The following is a 13,460-nucleotide window of genomic DNA, read 5'->3' as shown; positions in this document are numbered from 1 at the left end:
GAAAATTATATTCTGTATATTTGTATTTTTGTTTGCTTTCTTTTAAAAGTTTAAGATATTATAGAAATTATTTCAAGTTACATATAGATTTATTTGTGAAAGATTGTGTTCATGTTAAATCATATCTAAATACAACACAGCTTGGTCTTTAAAGAATTGCTCTATTTTTTTCATGAAGTAAGAATTTAATTTGTAAAGTAAGTAGTCACCTCTGCCTCTTGAATCAAAATTAATTTTTTTTTCTTCAAATGAGATACATTTATGTAGAGCCTTTGGTTAATCATAGACTTAAAAAAATTAGTAGCGGCCACAAAGAAAGAACTAGACTAGAGAAACAATGTGATAAAGAACAAACAACAACTAAATTTGCCAACTGGTTGTCAGACTGAGGAATATTTTCAGGCTAAGTCTCTTCATTGTAAATCATTTCTGAGAATGAGAATAGATATCTCTTGTCTTAGTCTATTGTGGCTGCTATAACAAAATACCATAGATTGGGTGGCTTCTGAACAAACAGAACGTTATTTTGCATAGTTCTGGTAGAGGATAGGAAGTCTAAGATAAGATGCTGGCAGAATCAGTATCTGGTGAGGGTCGGCTTCCTGATTCATAGATGGCTGTCTTCTTGCTGTGTCCTTACATGGCAGAAGAGTCTAGAGAGCTCTCTTTTATAAGAGCACTTCTCTCAGTAAGGAGGTCCCTGCCCTCATGATCTTATCACCTCCCAAAGACCCCATCTCCTAATATCACAATGAGAGTTGGGCTTTTAACACGTGTAGTACTGCTGATATAGCTGGGTATTAGAGAAAAAGGCAAAGTATTATAAAGCTTCTACAGGACTCAGGTAAGGGAGTGGAGGGTTTAAAGGAGGAGGGTGACGGTAGCTCAGTGGGTTAAAGCCTCTGCCTTTGGCTCAGGTCATGATCCCGGGGTCCTGGGATCTAGCCCCATATCGGGCTCTCTGCTCAGCAGGGAGCCTGTTTCCTCCTCTCTCTCTCTCTCTCTCTCTCTCTCTCTCTACCTGCCTCTCTGCCTACTTGTGATCTCTATCTGTCAAATAAATAAATAAATAATCTTTAAAAAAATCATTAAGAAAAATAAAGGAGGAAGGTGATATGACTGTATTATTGAAGATTGTGCTACTTTATCTTCTACTTAGACATCTTTTAGAACTCAGTCACCTTGGCCTTCATTAAAATTTGGGGCTGCATTTTCTGTAGCATTCATGCTAAATGCTAGAGACATCTGGTGCATGATCGCATTTGAAATAGGTCTTCAGAGCCAATTGGAGAGGGCAGTTTAGGCTACTAGAATCGTATCACACCTTGCTCTTCAGTAAGACGGCCAGTCTCCTGAGACATGGTGTACTATACAAGGAGAAGTTTTAGAAGATTGAGACTATTGCAGATTCTTAGTCTTAATACTGGAAAGTAATTTGTTTCTCATGTTACTTGAATTACTAAAATTTGTAGAAAATTTGCTTTTTATAAAATATAAATTGGAAGAGGTTCAAGGTTATTTCTGTATCACTCTTACTTACTTGCATTCCATTGTGCTTTCTGGAGAAAAAGAAAAGCAGTGGAATTACCAGCACCTGGCAAAATTGTGCATAACTTCAGTTATGTCCACAGGAATGTGAACATCTATCCTATATGTCTTAACAGAAAAAATGTTCAGAACCCATTAGCTAATTAGATAGAAGTTAGGATGATGGGCTTTGTAACTCTGGCCAAGTTATTTGTTTTCTGTAAGTCTTGGTTTCGTGCTGTATAAAATGAAAGCTTATGTGCAGATTAAATAAGAAGATGATTATAAAATTGGCACAATAAGCTTTTAGTATACTATTATTATAGGTGCCATTTGTGTCCTATGACCTTAAATAAGTCCCTTAATTTCTCTGTCCTGTTTTCTCTGTCTATAAAATGGACATAATAGTGCTTGCTCAACTAGAGTCTTTTAGAACTACTTCAAGGATAAATAAGATAACATCTATAAAATCACTTGGAACTCTTTGATCCTTAAATTTATCTCAACTCTTTCTCAGGAAGATGTCATGACAAGTAACACAGCTGCAACATTTAAAGCCATGGAAAAAAACAGTCCATCGTAGGAACAGTAAAAATAAGTTTTGTTAGGACATCTGTGAGCAAAACATTTATCAAGTTGCAGTTTTATGTAACCATATTTCTATTGAAAATTTTAATCTTCAACATAGGCTCTGGTAAAACCCAGAGCAAGAAATAAGCCTAGATGTTTCCTACTGTGAAAAACGCTTTGTTCTTTAAGCCCTTGGTAGGCATGTGGTTTCCCAACATTCTTTACTTTTTTCCTAATATTTTACTGTGCATAATCTTTCAACATAAAACAGGGTCAAAGAATTCTATGTTCAATACTCTTTTCCCACCACCTAGATTCTACCATTAATATTTTACTATACTTGCTTTAGCACAGATGACCCATCGATCCATCTGTTATTCCATTTTAACTTTTCTTGATACTTTTCAAAGTGAATTGTAAATTCACTTTCTAAATACTTAAGCATAATTTCTAAATACTTAAGCATGCATAAAAGTAAGTAAAGTTCAGTGTTTCATTTTGTTTTTTTTTCTTTTGAGAAAATATTTACATATAATAAAATGCACAAATCATAAACTTGGACAAATGCATACAATTATATAACCTGAGCCTATCCAGGCATAGTATATTACCTTCACCTTGGAAAGTTTTCTTGTGCCCTTTCTCACTCAGTTCTTTCTACCATCTTCAAAGGCTACTACTGTTCTGACTTTCTACTATAGATTAGTTTTAACTATTCCGAAATTTTGTATAAATGCAATCATATGTACTCTTTTGTGGTAGAATTCTTTTACTCAGCGTGAGGTTTTTGAGATTCTATCTTGTTTCATATATTTATTGCTGAATGATGTCGTGTTATCTGAATAGGTCACTGTTCCGTTATCTGTTTTCCTGTTGATGGGAGCTACTTCCAGTTTAGAGTTAATGAAGTTACTATGAATATTTTTGCACAACCCTTTGTAGGCTTACATTTTCATTTTTCTTTGGTAAATTCCTAGGTGTAGAATTGCTGGGTCAAATAGTTTAGTTTTCTGGGGTGCCTGGGTGGCACAGTGGGTTAAGCGTCCAGCTCTTAGTTTTGGCCCAGGTCATGATCTCAGGGTCATGGGATTGAGCCCCTTGTCAGGCTCCGTGCTCAACAGGAATCTGTTGGAGATTCTCTCTTTCCATCTCCCCCCACACTGACTCTCTCTCAAATAAATAAATCTTTTTAAAAAAAAGTTTGGTTTTCTAAATGTTAGTCTTTTTTCCAAAGTGATTGTGCCATTTAAATGAATGCTGTTACTAATAAATTAAATATACCAGCAGTATATGAGAGATTGCGTTGTTCTGCATCCTCACCAACATTGGTGCTATCAGTCTTTTTAATACTAACTATTCCAATGGTGTGTAGTAGAATCTCTTTGTGAATCATCCTTCATCTCAATATAAAGGTTTCACTTTCTAAACCAAAATTTACTTGACATGAGAGGGAAACGTCTTTTTTTCTGTTTTACTACTTTGGTTTAGTTTCAGTGTCTAGAGCTGAAAAAAAAGTGCTGACCATCAGTATGAGTAAGTAAGGAGGAGGAAGAAGTTTGTTCTCTTCCTCCAGCTTGAGGTCTCAAGACCTCACTAGGACTTCTGCTAGTTCTAAACAGTTCATTGTGGGAAGTGGAAGCTAAGTAAATAATGCTGAAGTCCAGGGAACATGAGTCCATTCCTTCCCGAACAGTACTGTGGGCAGTGTGTTTAGTAATAACAAGGTGTTCTTAAATGCTGCTTTCCAGAAATATTTGCTGTTAGCTTGAACTGGTTCAGGAAGTCTTAGTCGTCTTCACACTGGCTATTTTCCATGTAAATTACAAGGTAAATTTTGGCTTTATGGCATATAAACAGTACGATATTATTAAATTAAACATATAAGTTAAGTCAAAGACTACTAAAAGGAGAAATAAGCAGGCTAGACTTACAGAATCCTATGTTCCAGTGTACCTAAACATTGATTTGATTCATCTGATCAAAATGTACTTGCATTTCTCAGGAAATCCTCCGTGGTTTGATTAGAGGCCAAAACTCTTCACACTGTAGCTGTCTCCTCCTCTCTCCTGTGAGCCCAAACAATTACTGGCAGACTGCCTTCAAATTTTTATTACCAGTTTTCCTTTTAAAATAGCAGTAGACCTTCTGAAATGCTTTGTCCCCTTTATAAAGGTTTTGGGACTCCTTCTCCAAAGGCAAAGTCTTCTGGAGCCTAGAATCATCAGTCCTGTTTTGGGGTTTCTTTTCACTTTCTTTTAAGTTAGTTTTCTATTTCACAGTCCTTCTTAAGAAACACTTAAATTTCTCGTTTCATGAAAAATTGGTGCTCCTGCCTTGTGAACTAATTTGCTGTCGGTTTTCATCTTTTTCCAGCTTAGTAGTCCCAGTATCTTATCCTGTTTAATCAGGTTTAGTTTCATTTTGTAACAGATTCACTTTGCATTCTTCTACTTATTGATAACTAGGATCCCTGACATCAGGATTTTCAGAGTTTAGACTGTGTCAACGGAGTCTGAGAGACTGTCCCAGAAACAGTATGAAGTGTAAAGGCTTTTTCAGAAGGTGGAACGTTTTGTGCCTAGGGAAGGATGAACAGATTCCTATCTTTAGTACTAAGTAGGTCAGTAGGAGGAGTGAAAAAAATTTCTCATCATGGTTTTGCGACTGAACTTTTTAGCATATGTTTAAAAGGATGTTAAGCTGGTTACAGTGCCAAAGCAGCCAGGTGGAAATAAATAGCCCAAACAACTAGCCTGATGGTGGGGACTGAAGTAGGGATATCACTGGCTCTTCTGCTCAGTTTAGTGATGAGAGTGGGTATGAATCTTTTGCTGGGCTCAGGGTGGGGCAGTCACTGGCTGCAGGGTGTGGGGAATGCTGGAACAGACTTGCAGCCAGCTTCTTTATTTTAGCTCTGTGCTTTACTCCCACTCCCAGAGGTTAACTGGTGCCTCTAATTCCCCATCCTCTTCAGGATTCTGCAACACAGATGTACTGGGATTTTACTCCCCACTTTTCTTAGGTCTGCTAAGTCATTTAACTCCTCTGTCTGCTTGCCACCTTCCAAAATTTTGTTGTAGTTGCTTTTCTCCTGTTCTCCATTGTAGAATTATGCTCTTTGATTCTCTCTTGTAGAATTATGCTCTTTGAAAGTCCTCTTTCAGGGCACCTGGCTGCTGGTTCAGTTGGTAGATCTTGATCTCGGGGTTGTAAGTTTGAGCACCACATTCCGGGTGGAAATTACTTAAAATCAAATCAGTCAAGGGACACCTGGGTGGCTCATTCAGTTAATCATCTATCTTTGGGTCAGGTCATGATCCCAGGGTCCTGGGATAGAGTCCCACATCAGGCTCCTGCTTAGCAGGGATCCTGCTTCTCCCTTTATCCGCTGCCCCCCGGCTTGTGCTCTCTCGCTCTCTCTGACAAATAAATAAATGAAATCGTTTTAAAAAATCAAATCAGGGGCGCCGGGTGGCTCAGTGGGCTAAAGCCTCTGCCTTCAGCTCAGGTCATGATCCCGGGGTCCTGGAATCAAGCCCCGCATCGGGCTCTCTGCTCAGCAGGGAGCCTGCTTCCCCCCCTCTCTCTGCCTGCCTTTCTGCCTACTTGTGATGTCTGTCTGTCAAATAAATAAACAAAATCTTTTTTAAAAAATCAAATCAGGAGCGCCTGGGTGGCTCAGTGGGTTAAGCCGCTGCCTTCGGTTCAGGTCATGATCTCAGAGTCTTGGGATCGAGCCCTGCATCGGGCTCTCTGCTCGGCAGGGAGCCTGCTTCCTCCTCTCTCTCTGCCTGCCTCTCTGCCTACTTGTGATCTCTCTGTCAAATAAATAAATAAAATCTTTAAAAAAAAAAATAAAAAATAAAAAAATAAAAAAATAAAAAAATAAATAAAACAATGAAATACCACTATATACATATTAGAGTGGCCAAAATCCAAAACACTGACAGCACCAAATGCTGGAGAGGAATGCAGAGCAACAGGAACTCTAATTCATTGTTGGTGGGAATGAAGAATGGTACAGTATCTTTGGAAGACAACTTGACAGTTTCTTACAAAGCTTAACATAGTCTTACCATATGACCTAGCACTGTGCTCCTTGGTATTTACCCGTAAGGAGTTGAAAACTTATGTTCACACAAAGACCTGAACACAAATGTTTATAGAAGCTTTATTCATAATTGCCAAAACTTGAAGGCAGCCAAGAAGTCTTTCAGTAGGTGAATGAATAAAAAACTGGTACATCCAGACAATGAAATATTATTCATTAATAAAAAGAAAGGAGTTCTCACTCAGAAAACTATAGAGTACTCACAAAAGAAATTGAGGAAGACACAAAGAAACGGAAAAACATTCCATGCTTATGGATTGGAAGAACAAATATTGTTAAAATGTCTAGAGCGATCTACACATTCAATTCAATCCCTATCAAAATACCAGCAACTTTTTTCACAGAACTGGAACAAATAATCCTAAAATTTTTATGGAAACAGAAAAGACCCTGGACAGCCCAAGGAATGTTGAAAAGGAAACCAAAACTGGTGGCATCACAATTCTGGACTTCATGCTCTATTACAAAGCTGTCATCATCAAGACAGGCACAAAAATAGATACACAGATCAATGGAACAGAATAGAGAACCCAGAATTGGACCCTCAACTCTATGGTCAACTCATTTTTGACAAAGCAGGAAAGAATATCCAATGGAAAAAAGTCTCTTCAACAAATGGTATTGGGAAAATTGGACAGTCACATGCAGAAGAATGAAACTGGACCATTTCCTTATACCACACACGAAAATAGACTTAAAATAGATGAAAGACCTCAGTATGAGACAGGAATCCACCAAATCTTGGAGGAGAACACAGGCAGCAACCTCTTTCACATCAGCAGCAGCAAACTTCCTAGACATGTCTCTAAAGGCAAGGGAAACAAAGGCAAAAATGAATTATTGGGACTTCATCAAGAAAAAAGTTTTGCACCGCAAAGCAAACAGTCAACAAAACCAAAAGATACCCAACAGAATGGAAGAAGATATTTGCAAATGACATATCAGATAAAATGACATATCAGATAAAGAGCTAGTACCCAAAATTTACAAAGAACTTAGCAAACTTAACACCCAAAGAACAAATAATCCAGTCAAGAAATGGGCAGAAGACATGAACAGACGTTTCTGCAAAGAAGACATCCAGAGGGCCAACAGACACATGAAAAAGTGTTCAACATCAGCATCAGGGAAATACAAATCAAAACCACAATGAGATACCACCTCACACCAGTGAGAATGGCTAAAATTATCAAGTCAGGAAATAACAGATGTTGGCGAGGATGCAGGGAAAGGGGAACTCTCATCCACTGTCAGTGGGAATGCAAGCTGGTGCAGCCACGCTGGAAAACAGTATAGAGGCTCCTCAAAAAGGTGAAAATAGAGCTACCCTACGACCCATCAATTGCACTACTGGGTGTTTACCCCAAAGATACAAATGTAGTGATCTGAAGGGGCATATGCACCCCAGTGTTTATAGTAGCAATGTCCACAATAGCCAAACTGTGGTAACAGCCCAGATGTCCATTGACAGATGAATGTATAAAGAAGATATGGTATACACATACACACACAATGGAATATTATGCAGCCATCAAGAAAAGAAATCTTGCCATTTCCAACAATGTGTATGGAACTAGAGGGTATTATGTAAGCAAAAGAAGTCAATCAGAGAAAGACAATTATCATATGATCTCACTGATATGTGGAATTTAAGAAACAAGGCAGAGGATCATAGGGGAAGAGAGGGAAAAAGTGAAACAAGATGAAACCAGAGAGGGAGACAAACCATAAGAGACTCTTAATCATAGGAAACAAACTGAGGGTTGCTGGAGGGGAGAGGGGTGGAGGGATGGGATAAATGGGTGACGGACATTGGGGAGGATACGTGTTGTAATGAGCACTGGGTATTATATAAGACTAAAGAATCACAGACCTGTACCTCTGAAATCAATAATACATTATAGGTTAATTAATTGAATTTAAATTTTTTTTAATTTTTAAAAAGATTTTATTTATTTATTTGACAGAGAGAGAGAGATATCACAAGTAGTCAGAGAGGCAGGCAGAGAGAGGGGGAAGCAGGCTCCCTGCTGAGCAGAGAGCCCGATGCGGGGGGTCAATCCCAGGACTCTGAGACCATGACCCGAGCCAAAGGCAGAGGTTTAACCCACTGCGCCACCCAGTGCCCCTGAATTTAAATTTAAAAATAATAAATAGTAGATCTTTAAAAAAAAAAGAAAAAGAAGGAAAAGAACTGAGCTCTCAAGCTACAGAAGACATGGAGGAAACTTAAAAGCATATTGCTAAGTGAAAGAAGCCAGTCTCAAAAAGCAACATGCTGTATGATTCCATGGAGACAGGAAAATGATTAGTGGTTGCCAGGCATCAGGGCCAGGGCCTGAGTGATGGGGAAATCAATAGGTGGAGCACGGAGGATTTTTAGAGCAGTGAAATTATGATTCTGTAGAGTACAGTAATGGTAAATATATGGCATACATTTGTCAAAACTCAGAATATACAACACAAAGAGTGAACTGGGATTTTAGTTAATAATGTTGTATTAGTATTGGCTGGCTCATCAGTTGTAACACATGGACCACACCAGTGCAAGATGTTAATAATAGGGTGTATTATGGAGGGACAGCGTGGGGTGTTTGGAGGTTCTACTTCTTACTCAGTTTTTTTTATGTAAACCTAATACTGGTAAAACAAAGAGTCTATTAAGTTTTTTAAAATCCCCTTTAAGTGTTTTAGTGGGATTTCAGAAAGAAGTAGATGAAATGTGTGTACTCAATTGCTGTGTTATATAGAAAGTTCTAGAAATAGTGGAAATACTTTTTCTTTTAAGATTAGTATAAATAATAGGGGCACCTGGGTGGCTCAGTTGGTTGGGTAACTGCCTTCAGTTCAGGTCATTGGTCCCACATCGGGCTCCTCTTGCTCTTTGGGGAGACTGCTTCTCCCTCTCCCTCTGCCTGCCATCCCCCCTGCTCGTGCTCTTTTTCTGTCAAATTAATAAATAAAATCTTATTTAAAAATAAATAAATAGGGGCGCCTGGGTGGCTCAGTGGGTTAAGCCTCTGCCTTTGGCTCTGGTCACAATCTCGGGATCTTGGGATCGAGCCCCGCATCCGGCTCTCTGCTCAGCGGGGAGCCTGCTTCCCCTTCTCTCTCTCTGCCTGCCTCTCTGCCTATTTGTGATCTCTCTCTCTGTCAAATAAATAAATAAAATCTTTAAAAAAAATAAAAATAAAAGCCATTTCCCATCTTTAAAAATAAATAATTTTTAAAATGATATAGTATATTTAGTATAGCTAATAGAGAAACTAAACAACTTGCTTTAGGTTTGTATTCACACATTAGTAATCTAGCATCAAATTTTATAGATAACTTCTTGTCATTAAGTAACTTTAAAATCAGTTTGGATACTTTAATGATTTTATTTGAGCAGTTGCTCTGAATAATATAATTCTTAACTCATCAAAAGAATTAGCACAGAAGTGATTCTGCCTTTTAGTGCAATATTTTATTGTTACTGAGTGTAATGTACCATTTTAAATCTTCCCATAACAAATGAATAGCTATTTTTCTTCTAGAGAATATAACCAATTTTTTAGCCAACAGATATTCTAAGGATCATGACAGCAACCATTGATATAGTAAAAAATAACATTAAAAAAATAGTATGGGGGCGCCTGGGTGGCTCAGTGGGTTAAGATTCTGCCTTTGGCTCAGGTCATGATCTCAGGGTTCTGGGATCGAGCCCCGTATCGGGCTCTCTGCTTGGCAGGGAGCCTACTTCCTCCTCTTTCTCTCTGCCTGCCTCTCTGCCTACCTGTGATCTCTGTCTGTCAAATAAATAAATAAAATCTTAAAAAAAAAAAGAATATTATGATAAAATAACATAGAGGACAAATTAAAAGTTAATATGAATATTAAGTGATTTGTTTTATCTTTCTGTTTCTACCTTTGCTGGCTTTTAGGATGGAGAAATTCCTCCTGTGTAGGAGTTTTTCCTACAGTGTACAGACTGAACTCTGTGTAGTTTCATTCTTGGGTCCAATTAAATTTCCCTAGGCCATATCTCTTCCTTCCATAATCCATCTTACATTCCAACTTAAGATTATTTCCAATTTATATTACAACTTTTATTTGTGGTAAAATACATATAACATAAAATTTACCATCTTAACCATTTTTAAGTGTATAGCTAAGTAGTATTAAGTATATTTGTACAATCTCAAGAAATTTTTCATCTTGCAAAACTAAAACTCTGTACCCATTAAACAACTCCCCATCCCCCTATCCTCCCAACCCCTGGCAACTGCCACTCTAGTTTTTGTTTCTATGAGTTTGAATACTCTAGATACTTCATATAAGTTGACTCATACAATATTGCTCCTTTAGTGACTGACTGGCTTGTTTCACTTACCATAATGTCTTCAAAGTTCATCCATGTTGTAGCATGTGTCAGAATTTCCCTCCTTTTTAAGGCTGCATAATATTCAGTTCTTTGTATAGTACCACAGTTTGTTTATCCATTCCATTAGTGGACATTTAGTGTACATTACCTTTTTTTTTAGAGGGGCCAGAGAGGGAGAGAGAGAATCTTAAACAAATTTCGCACCCTGCACAGAAGAACAAAACAAAAGCAAATAGCTCAAATTGCTTATAACTTGCTATCTAAAGATTTTTTTCAGGGATGGCTGGGTGGCTCAGTTGGTTGAGTGGCTGCCTTCTGCTCGGGTCATCGCCCCAGGGTCCTGGAGTCAAGTCCCACATTGGGCTCCTTGCTCACCCTCTGCCTGTTCTGCCTGCTGCCCCCCCGCTTGTCCTCTCTCTCTCTCTCTCTCACTCACTCTCTGACAATTGATAAATAAAATCTTTAAAAAAATAAATAAAATAAAACATTTTTTTCTGACTAAGATGGGCTTCAGACTATTCCCAGATCTTATTTTATGTTGTGACTATTTTCTAGAATTTCTTGGCCTTTTGGCCATTTCCCTAGAACTTCGAAGGCATATAAAACATGGATAGACTGGTGGCTAGCCTTTCAGGTAGCTAGGTGACTAATTCAAGTGGGAGGGCAGGTAACTAGATAGGTGAGTTGATAAGTATGAGGTGGATGTGTTTATAACCGTTTTTAAAGCATGACACTACCTGGGTAAGTGTGCCTCGAGGTGGAGAGACCTCCCTTGCAGTCCTGCTTTGCTCCTACCACCTTGCCTCCTTTAGACAAGAACTTCATAGTAGTTATTACAGTCCTTTCTTTATAGGACCACTTTTTGTAACTGGTAATTAATTGTTGAATTTCTGCCTTCCCCATTGGACAGTAGGTCCAATGAGGATATAGACTATTTTTTTTCTATTTCCACTGTATCTCCAATGTCAGTGTCTCACTGTAGCTGTCATATAACAGGTGCTCAATAAATGTTTACTTAAGAAAGGATAGATTGACCAGAGCTGAAATGACGATGAATATTTGCCATACTAATATGGTAAATTGAAATACTCGGAATCTTAAAGGGCTTAGACAAGTGGCAAAAGAAAGGTGTGCAGGCTTCAAGGCCAGCACGCTTGTATCCATGTAAACTGCGTGTCTTTGGCAGGTGCTGCAGATGCCCGTGACAGTGTGTCAAGGCAGCAAAATCTCTCCTCAGAAAGATGAAAAAATAAAAAGATCTGTACCTGGTCAGTGGCAGTTTGTCAGTTTCTAGCCAACCATGAAAAACACTCCTAGGAATTTTATCTTTTTTCCTTTTTGAAAAACGCATATGTTCACTGTTAGAACACAGAAGTGTATGTTATTCACTTATTTTTGACTTTTTAAACTCATCTCGGCAAAAACTTTGACCAAAACAGAAAATAGCACCCAGTAAATTGCTTTCTAAAATTTGTTTAGTGTATTTGTAAAGAAAGTTAGCAAATTCCTAAAGGTGACTTTTGAAGTTTGGATTGTTCTCAGTGGAGCATTAACAAATAACAGTCATAGAGCTGAAGATTTCTTAAGTCTTTTTCTACTATGACTCAATGGATGATTTAATCACATAATGTTACCCAGGCCCTAAAAAACAAGTTTCAGAGTTTCATAAAAAGTCATATTCGTCAATTATTTTCTCTTTTCTTTATTCCACTTCGTGGAAATTTTAGTTCACTATTTGGCAGTCACATTTATTTACCTAGCAATACCTTATACCCAGATTTTCTAAGTACTTAAAAAAGTATCAGTTCCTTCTTTACAATGTGCCTATGACATTCAACAAGCATGCTTTCCATTTCTTTGACATGGAAATTAAAGCAAAGTGAGGCGTTTTACTATAGACCATACAATAGGTTCCTTCATTTTAGGTCATTACATTAACACACTGAAACAGCAGACCCCGCAGTTAATCTTTCTGATGATTATCTTTCCATATGTGGTTTTCTCTGAAATTGGGCCCTAAGGAATTAAGAGAAAGTATCTCTATTCTGGAATGTAAAATTAAAATAGATTTCCAGTTATGTATGTTACATTCTGGCAAGTTTGATGGCTTCTGATCTAGCTTACTTTTTTTTTCTTTTTCCACACAGATTGATAGAACTACATTCTCCTGATAGCAGGAACACGTTGATCCTGCGCTGCAAGGATACAGCCACTGCACACTCCTGGTTCGTAGCTATCCACACCAACATAATGGCTCTCCTCCCACAGGTATTGGCTGAACTCAATGCCATGCTTGGTGCAACCAGTACAGCAGGAAGCAGCAAGGAGGTCAAGCATATTGCCTGGCTGGCAGAACAGGTAGGTTGAGAGGCAGGGCAAGGTCTCACTGGGTCACCATTCAGGGCCAAGGTGGTTCCCCCATTTCATATATCTATAATATTTATCATGCAGTCAGGTCCTGGATATCTAGCTTGCAGATCTTTTGTTTGTTGTTCTTGTGTTTCTCCTCCCTACCATTTCGTTATTTGTTGCTAATTATCACCTCCACCAGAAGAACTGAGTGTCACGATAATCATCATTACAACATAACTAAAAAGAGATTCCTATTACCATCTCTGTCCTTAATGACAGAGGATAATTTTCATGATTTTATAATAGGTTCAGCAAACATTTTTTGCAAAGGGCCAGATAGTGTCAAAACTACTTGGCAGTTGCACAACTACTTGGCAGTTGCAGCAAGAGAACAGTGGCAGACAGTATGAAAATGCAGAGGTGCAGCTGTATTTCAATAAAACTTTATTTATAAAAACAGGTACTAGTCTGCATTTAGCCCATAGGTCATAGTTTTATAACCTCTGCTCTAGTCTGCTGTCAGTTTCAGGGACAGAA

General features: G+C 38.2%; 1 protein-coding gene across 2 annotated transcripts in view; it reads left to right on the top strand.

The window, feature by feature from the left end:
- Positions 1–13,460, top strand: part of SNTB2 (syntrophin beta 2) — a 116,469-nt gene that overhangs the window by 54,446 nt on the left and 48,563 nt on the right. The window contains exon 3 of one of the 2 annotated variants that reach the window (XM_047711031.1): positions 12,840–12,929. In XM_047711031.1, the coding sequence (XP_047566987.1) occupies positions 12,840–12,929 (90 nt within the window). Of the gene's footprint in view, positions 1–12,718; positions 12,930–13,460 lie in introns of both variants that reach the window. The other variant, XM_047711030.1, reaches the window with a different exon arrangement.

This window comes from Lutra lutra, chromosome 17 (genome assembly GCF_902655055.1).
Source record: "Lutra lutra chromosome 17, mLutLut1.2, whole genome shotgun sequence".
NCBI lineage: Eukaryota > Metazoa > Chordata > Mammalia > Carnivora > Mustelidae > Lutra > Lutra lutra.
The sequence above is the reverse complement of the archived record's forward strand: the minus strand, read 5'-3'. Positions and strand labels throughout refer to the sequence as shown.